At 35.0% G+C, this 8,690-nt stretch overlaps 1 protein-coding gene across 2 annotated transcripts in view; it reads left to right on the forward strand.

The window, feature by feature from the left end:
- Positions 1–372: 372 nt before the first annotated feature.
- Positions 373–8,690, forward strand: part of LOC106459652 (MFS-type transporter SLC18B1-like) — an 84,278-nt gene continuing 75,960 nt past the window's right edge. Inside the window, exon 1 of one of the 2 annotated variants that reach the window (XR_002610611.1) lies at positions 373–576. Coding sequence is in view for 1 of the 2 variants with exons in the window: in XM_013919289.2 (XP_013774743.1) it covers positions 546–576 (31 nt within the window). In the remaining variant the exon portion in view is untranslated. The remainder of the gene's footprint in view (positions 577–8,690) is intronic. The other variant, XM_013919289.2, reaches the window with a different exon arrangement.

Genomic DNA, 8,690 nt, shown 5'->3' on the forward strand with positions numbered 1-8,690 from the left:
TATATATATATATATATATTACACGTAATAAGACGCTCTTAATATCTATTATAACACAGTAGTCAAATCCTGCTCTGACTAATGTTATACCATAGTCAATGGCTTGCCTTCAGTCATATGAGTTATTAGAAGCGATAACAGGATATTTATATTCATTCCTCTCTACCAAGCTTGCTCATTACTTAACTCTATATATGTGCTGCCACAACAGCTTTTACGGCTTAATTCATACGGCCTCATTTTGTTTTTCTCAGATCTCAGAAGCGATATTTTCGTCGACATGCTATACACTGTTAGCACTGGAAGGGCCTCTCTTGCCCCCCCCCCCCTCCCGAAGAAAGTGAAGTGCTATGATCTTCTGCTCCACACAACCATCTGAAAGATCATGTGATTTCCTTCACAATTTTATCTCAGTACGAATACTGTAACTACAGTTGTGTTTACGTAGTAAACAGCTGAAGCAATATCCTGATCTCAATTCACGGGTGTTTTTACTTACAAACCTTTTGTGAACTTTAGTGACGAAGTGAAAACGAGAAACGAATATGACTGACAAAGATGCCCCTACTGCCACGGGTATGTAAGCAATGATAATAAAACTTTTAGCTGGTAGAAAGATCAGAAAAATTCAATCAAAAATTAAATTTTGTAACTGCTAGTGAAACTAAAATGTATAAAAATCTTAGTTTTCGAAATGTGCAAATCTTGAAACACTTGTATAAGAGACATTTATAAAGCATTTAGGTTTAACATATTGATTTTAAGCCTGCTTATTGTGAAATTTAATGGTAACATCAGGATTTGCTATATATGCTTTTGTAGTTTGCTTCAACTGTCTGTTCTGCCCACCCCGGGGAATCGAACCCAGTATTTTAGCGGTGTAAGTCTGTAAACATACCGCTAACCCATTGGGGGACATATGCACAAAATAGATTATATAGTAAACTTTAGAAAGCATCATATTACGTAGAATATATTTTATTCATGGAAATTATAATGAGAAATTAATTTTATATATTATATATAACACTACTTTTGTTGTATTATAATACGAACCTAAAACATATGGATACAGAGCGTATAGGCGATTATTCTTGATTTGTGAGGATTTGATTGACGTTACACAAGTACATCCTGTTACGATGCCGTATTTTTGTAATGTTTTCGTATTTTAGTGAAGCTTCGTCGTGAGGCGTTGTAGGCATATCGCTTGTTTGTAATTAAGTACAAAGCTACACAATTGGCTATCTGTGCTTTGACGACCACGGGTATCGAACCCCGGATTCTCGCGTTGTAAGTCCACAGACATACCGCTGTGCCACTGGGGGGGGGGTGGCATATCGCCTGATTAATGACGTGCAACTAACTAATGGTTTTTTTTTATCACGTGCTCTGTAACAGTTATTTGGCATTTGTATAAAAGGTCTCAATTTGCCGTTAGAAAACTTTTTTTTTAGTTTTAATGTTTGGGCTTAGTTTAGTTTCAGTGGCAATTTCAGACAGATATTTCTGTATCGACTCGGAAGAGTTTGTAAGTCTAAGAATAAGTCTTAAATTTTTATACCATTTGTAAACCTTGTTTGTATTGAGAACTTTTGAAAATATTGACAAGTTTTGGTGCAGTGGACATTTGAACAGTGATAACTTTTGTACATCTAGTTGTGAATTGGAACTTTATATTTACAACCTGCAGCTGAATTTCGACAGACTACATCTTGAAGTGATAACGTTGAACTGGAGAGACAGTTACTACGTGGATCTACCAAGAAAGAGAGATTTTTTTGTAACCAATGTTTGAAGTGGAGTGAGATAAGGTAGGATTCCATCCCACTTCTTTCCAGGAGGGGTTGGAATCACACCTTTAGTAGACTGCAAATTTATCAGGAGGAAAAGGGTTCAATAGAAGATGCAAAAATTAATGGCGGAAAGGCACAAGGAGATAAGAATTATTTGTTCTTGTTCTTAAAAATATTGTGTAAGAACGAGGTAGGAATGAGATAAAATAGTATACGGATGAAGCGAATGAATCCTCTCGCTACGGGCTCGGTCGGTGTGACCGAGTTCGTAACCACGAAGTAACCATCAAAGATTCCATATTATAACTCGTAACAGTATACAGTTGTTTATACATAAATTTATTTTTTATTTCCTTTCGAGCCATGTCTAACTAAGAATCCCGCCATACAAGTTACAAATCATTCGGCGAACGTGGTATCAAATTACGTAACATACGACCTGGATCGCGAGTATAGCCCGTTAATATTATTACTAGCAGAGACCCGCAAAACATTTCCGGCCAAATTAGTATCTTTATCGTAACAGTACTTCTTTAAATATAACATTTCTAGCACAATACAAACGAATTGTATTTGTAGACAACGACAACGAAATATGTAAATCCACTGGTATATGGGCCGCACTCTATAAAACTTCAACTTATGTTAGTCCTAAGTTAGATAATGTGATAAATTAACACTGTAAACTGTGTACGTTTTTTTTTTTTTACTTTAGTTTAGTTAGGACTAAACTTTACTGTATTTAATACTATCTGTCAATAAACTAACAATGTTATTCTACGACCTAACGTCAAACCTTTTTTAAAAACTTTGATAAGTTTTTAATATTCTATTGTACAAAATGGTTATATTTACATACCCCTTTTGTTGTTACTTCTTGTTTCATACAGTAATTGTAGCGACTTGATCACTGATCTTTACAGCTTTCTGCCGCAGGCAGACTGTCGTCGAGTGAATAATGCGCATGCGCGGTTTTTCTTGGGAAAACATTCTAACTACGCATGTTTATGAAGCAGGTTCTCAGTCAGAAAGCATAACGGTCGTACATACAAACAAGCAGAATAATAATTTAGATTTTTAATTATCTTACCTAATCTAACTTAGCTAACCTACTATATTTCTAATTTTCACATTTTAGTAGGCCTGGCATGGTCAGGTAGTTAGGGCGTTCGTCTCACAATCTGCGGGTCGCAGGTTCGAATCCCAGTCACACCAAACATGCTCGCCCTTTCAGCCGTTGGGGTGTTATAATGTGACGGTCAATCCCACTATTCGTTGGTAAAAGAGTAGCCCAAAAGTTGGCGATGGGTGGTGATGACTAGCTGCCTTCCCTCTAGTCTTACACTGCTAAATTGGGGACGGCTAGCGCAGATAGCCCTCGTGTAGCTTTGCGCGAAATCCATAACAAACAAACAATCTATCGAGGGGCTAGAAATACAGAGCCAATAACAAAAATGCTAGCAACTGAAAATGCACAGTTGAATATAGATTTATCATAAATCTGCATATTGCATCAAATGTGTAATTAACTTCATACAAGTTTCTATCGGTTGTACATAATAACATTTTTGTTTATTTTATTCACAAAGTTTAACCAGATTTAGCTGGCATCATCAGGTGAAATACAAGAACCGAGACAAACAGAAATTTATCAATGAACTATTAGATTTAGGTATAATAAATAATGCTTTTAGGCCTGAGTCTAAATATTGAAATTCGTGTATACACAAGAGAAAAGGGAGCGACTAAATACATATAAATGAACATCTAGGTAAAAATCCTCAGCAGAGAAGACAACATTAATAGACGAAAAATAAAACAAGCCCCATTAATAAAAAAACATAACCCTATTCTTAACAAATACAAAGGTGTTCATTTATACCTGTTTTAATCGCTCACTTCTTCCTTGTATATAGAATTAATTTCGTTACTTATACTCAGGCCTAAAAGTTTTATTTATTGTACCTAAACTTGACAGTTCATTGATAAATTACTTTATTAAATTTGCAATTGCTTAGTCACATGTTTATAGAATACTATTATCATAGATTCTCACATGATTCCTTTTTAAATTAAATTCTTGTATTTCCACCTGATGATGACAGGTAAACTTGGTGAAACGTTGTGAATAAAATAAACAAAAGTTTTACAAAGTACAACCGATGAAAAGTTGCGTGAATAAAAAAAAACACATAGTTTTTCTAATAATTAATTCATGTATGTAATTATTTGTTTATTTATCAATGTTTCAGCGACTGTACAGTTTGCCATCATCAAGAGAACTCATGACAATGATTATTATTGAATGCATTGTTTGAATTATAAGGAAAATATTGTTCTATGTAATATGGACCCGTGTGACATGAAGTGCGAGAACGTGTGTAACAATGGTATTGATAAACAAATAAAAACTTAACAGTTAGTCGCCGGTTTCTCTGAGTGTTACCCGTGCAGTTACCGAAACTTTGGCAAATATGTAGCTACTTACACGTTTGGCGTCAATATGAATAATTATAATATGATAAATAATAACTTCAGAACAGAGTAAGCTATACATTTAGAGCTAAACTATAAATATATCTGGCCATCAGTATAGCTAATTAAATATAAATTTCTTTAGGTATCTACTTATAAAAACAAAAAGTGGAGAAAACATGTACCACGAAAAACGGATAATGTTAAATAGATGTTTTAATGTTCATATATATATATATATATACTTACAGTGCAAAACAATATTTATAATGGAAGTATTACAATAGAATTAAACTAAAACGTAATAAAACTATTTTCGATGACGAGGAACTCACTTTGAGACTAATAATGGTTGGAGACGGCTTGAATGGGTAATGAAGAAAAACTTTAATATAAGTTTAACATAACAGCAAATGTACAAAGGTACCTGATGATGACAAAACCTTGTCGAAACGTTTTTCTTCATTACTCATTCAAGCCGTCTCCAACCATTATTAGTAATAAAACTATGTATATTAAACATTCCAACCAATACTATTAATGAAAGTAACTACAACAATAATATAGATGGACTTTGCAATATCGGACCAATAAACTTTCATATACATGTACATGCATCACATGAATGAGTTGAGGTTTAAGTTATATACAAGAGGATTTCATGTGTTCATATTTTATGGTGTTGTACATAGGAGTGTGCTGTATGATCATACAGCACATTTCTCGACATCCATATTTGTCATACAACACAGTTTCTCAACAACACTTTTCCAAATATGGATGTCGAGAAATGTGCTGTATGACAAATATGGATGTTGAGAAATCTGGTGTATGACAAATATAGATGTTAAGAAATGTGCTATATGACAAATATGGATGTTGAGAAACCTGGTGTATGACAAATATGGATGTCGAGAAATGTGCTGTATGACAAATATGGATGTTGAGAAATCTGGTGTATGACAAATATAGATGTTAAGAAATGTGCTGTATGAGAAATATGGATGTTGAGAAATCTGGTGTATGACAAATATGGATGTTGAGAAATGTGCTGTATGACAAATATGGATGTTGAGAAATGTGCTGTATGACAAATATGGATGTTGAGAAATCTGGTGTATGACAAATATGGATGTTGAGAAATCTGTGTATGACAAATATGGATGTTGAGAAATCTGGTGTATGACAAATATGGATGTTGAGAAATGTGCTGTATGACAAATATGGATGTTGAGAAATGTGCTGTATGACAAATATGGATGTTGAGAAATGTGCTGTATGACAAATATGGATGTTGAGAAATCTGGTGTATGAGAAGTGTGCACGTTGAGAAATGTACTGTATGAGTTTGTTTGAAGTTAAGCACAAAGCTACATAATGGGCTATCTGTGCTCTGCCCACAACCCGATTTCTAGCGTTGTAAATACTGCTGTGCCACTGTATGAGAAATGTGTATGTTGAGCAACTTTCCGATTACATTCATGAAGTTAGATATGTGAACACAACTGTGGTGAAAAATCATTACATATTATTGAAGATTCAGTCTAAGGTGCCTCTAAATTAGTCCTGTATGATAATACCCCACACGAAGCCGCTGATATGAGGAATATCATATTCTAGAATGTGGGATTTATAGTGCGTGTTTATTTGGACTCTTTACAAAAGTTTCGTCTTAGTTAACTTTACAGTTTCCGAAAGACTTGTCTAATAATTTGCGTTATTCGTGCCTGTCAGAATAAATCAGACAAAACACGTATATGTTCCAACAGAGTAGAAAACTTTGTCTCAAGCAACTGAATGAATAATTTTACATTAATGGAAAGAAGAACAGTATACTATTACAGTTTGTATACCTTTGAAAGAAATGAGACATCAAGAGAATTCATTATCGTAAACTTGACGGCTCATGTTAAAAATGAAACAAAATCTACATTCAGTTTTCATAGAGAATTTTTCTTGTTGTTGTTTGTACTCGTTTAAGTAAGTCAAAGGATATAAAAGTGAATGATTGTTACTGGCTGGAACTGACAAACAATGTTTAATAAGATAACTTGGAGGAAGGTACACGCGCAAAGAAACCTGCGTGTTGTGCATATGAAATACGCGCATGCCTGTATTATGTGTTAACATGTAAATAAACCCTGGATTGCAAATAGCTTAGAAGCCAAATAACGTCCTGGGAATGATTTGATTTTTGTCAGTAAGCCATCGGAGACTACCAAGAAACTAGTTTGTAACATAGGGATCTTCTCTCAATGCTGGTAGTCACTGTGACGTGCTAGACCGATTTATTTTCTTTACCGCTTCCCCCACATTTCCTCAAAATAAAGAGGGTTCAAACAAGCTTCTGAATTTTCGCCGCATTATCTTGGCCAAACTGCGTATCAATGTTGTTTCCGCCATAACGAAATAAAACCGTATTAAGAGCGTTTCTCATGCCCATATCAAGTTGCTAGGTGTCAGGTTTACTGGTGTCTGGTTTTTTGCTTGTTTGATTCAGCACTTGGGTGTTCGATTTTTGAAGCCAGCCTTATAGAGTTGAACTGTGTCCAAGTTGGCACTTTCTCAGAAAATTATTTCTCTCTGCGGTTTCAGAAACTATGAAAAATGTAACCTTACTTTAACATTAATTATCTAAAGATTTTCTTTGATTTCAAATCGAAAGATAAAACATATTAAAACAGAAGAAGTATAAAAATATATACAATATTGAGACATGTGTTATGAAAAAACAAATAGATGAATTGTGTGAGTAAATGTAGTTTAATGACTACTTTAGAAACAAGAACCGGTAAGAACCTTATGTTCCAAATTATACTGCGACGGAATCCGGCTAAAAAATAAAAAGATTGATATATCAATTCATGTACTTACTTGGCGTGACAAAAATATTGTTTCATTTTTTACAAAAATGAAACATAATACTTCAAAACGTTCGAGACCAGTTACATTTCTGAAGTGTTATCAAAAATGACACGAATTCTAGTAATTTGCCCTTGTCAACCAGGGGCATTATACCTGAAAAAATCCTTAAATGACTCGAGGGGATTAACCAAGATTATTCAGTTAATATAAGGACTTAGCAAGTCAAGTATAAGGGGATCGGACCATTGAAGCAAGAAGGAAAATGACACTTTAATGTAGGGAAGATAAGAAAGCGTATAAGTTGCTATTCTTCGTACTTGTAGGGGGAATCTGTACATTTGAGATAAACATATAGAACGGTAATTCAGAGAGGAAAAACAGATTGTAAAGCATTGATTAGACTTTGCTTTCTAGATTAAACAGTAAATAAATAACGTAAAACATATCAGTACCAAAGTTATGAGTTTTCTGTAAAAGTTTCAATTGTATGGTGAAAAGTGTTAAATCTAAACCTTTCCGACAGGGGAAAGGAGGGTTTGTTTGTTTGTAGTTAAGCGCAAAGCTACACAATGGGCTATCTGTGCACTGCGCACCACGGGCATCGAAACCCAGTTTCTAGCAGTGTAAATCCGCAGACATACCGCTGTGCCATTGGGGGCGGGAAGGAGGGAATGCAAAGCTCGGGGTGAATGAATTCAAATTCGGCAAAATGGAAAATACTGTACTTTAATTAAGATACTTGACTCCCCAAATTTGCAATGATATATTCTATTATTGTTTGCTATGATATTTAAATGTAATTTTTACGAATTCGCAAAAAAAGGCAAAAAAAAAAAATCCGAAAATACGTTCAGACGGTTCACTGTAGCTACTTTTAGAGAAAAAGAACGCGTCTTAGTTTTATTCCGTGCCCGAAAGTACATTAGGCCCTTCATTGCTAATCTTCATAATGCTTTGAAGCGCATTTTGTCCAATCCGGTTTCTCAGCTGATTATAAACTAGCTTGAGTGCCCGCCTCCTGATTAATGATAGGCTATCTTAGGACATGGAAAGTTGCTTCCCTTATATGTCATGACCAGGTGGTTAGAGACCTTGACTCGCAATCTGAGAGTCTCGGGTTCGAATCCTCATCCCACCAAATATGCTCTCCCTTTCAGCCGTAGGGGCGTTATAATGTGTCTGTCAATCCCACTATTCGTTGGTAAAAGAGTAGCACAAGAGTTGGCTGTGGATGGTGATGACTAGCTGCCTTCCCTCTAGTCTTTCACTGCTAAATTGTGGAAGGCTAGCGCAGACAGCCCTCGTGTAGCTTTGCGCGAAATTTACACCAAAGTTATGTGGTGAAGTTGAGAATATTCCATCTTATATGTAATTGTAAAAACACCCCTAAAAAACTGCAAAATGCAAAACTGAAATTTTTTTATGTATCTCCCCATGGATCCCAAAACCTTCATACCAAATATGGTGAAGATCCATCTACGGGGGCGAAGCAGTAATAAAAAACGCCCATTAAAACCGCAAAACGCTAAGTGCAAAACAGAAAATGTGTATGCA

This window comes from Limulus polyphemus, unplaced genomic scaffold (genome assembly GCF_000517525.1).
Source record: "Limulus polyphemus unplaced genomic scaffold, Limulus_polyphemus-2.1.2 Scaffold643, whole genome shotgun sequence".
Classification (NCBI taxonomy): Eukaryota; Metazoa; Arthropoda; class Merostomata; order Xiphosura; family Limulidae; genus Limulus; species Limulus polyphemus.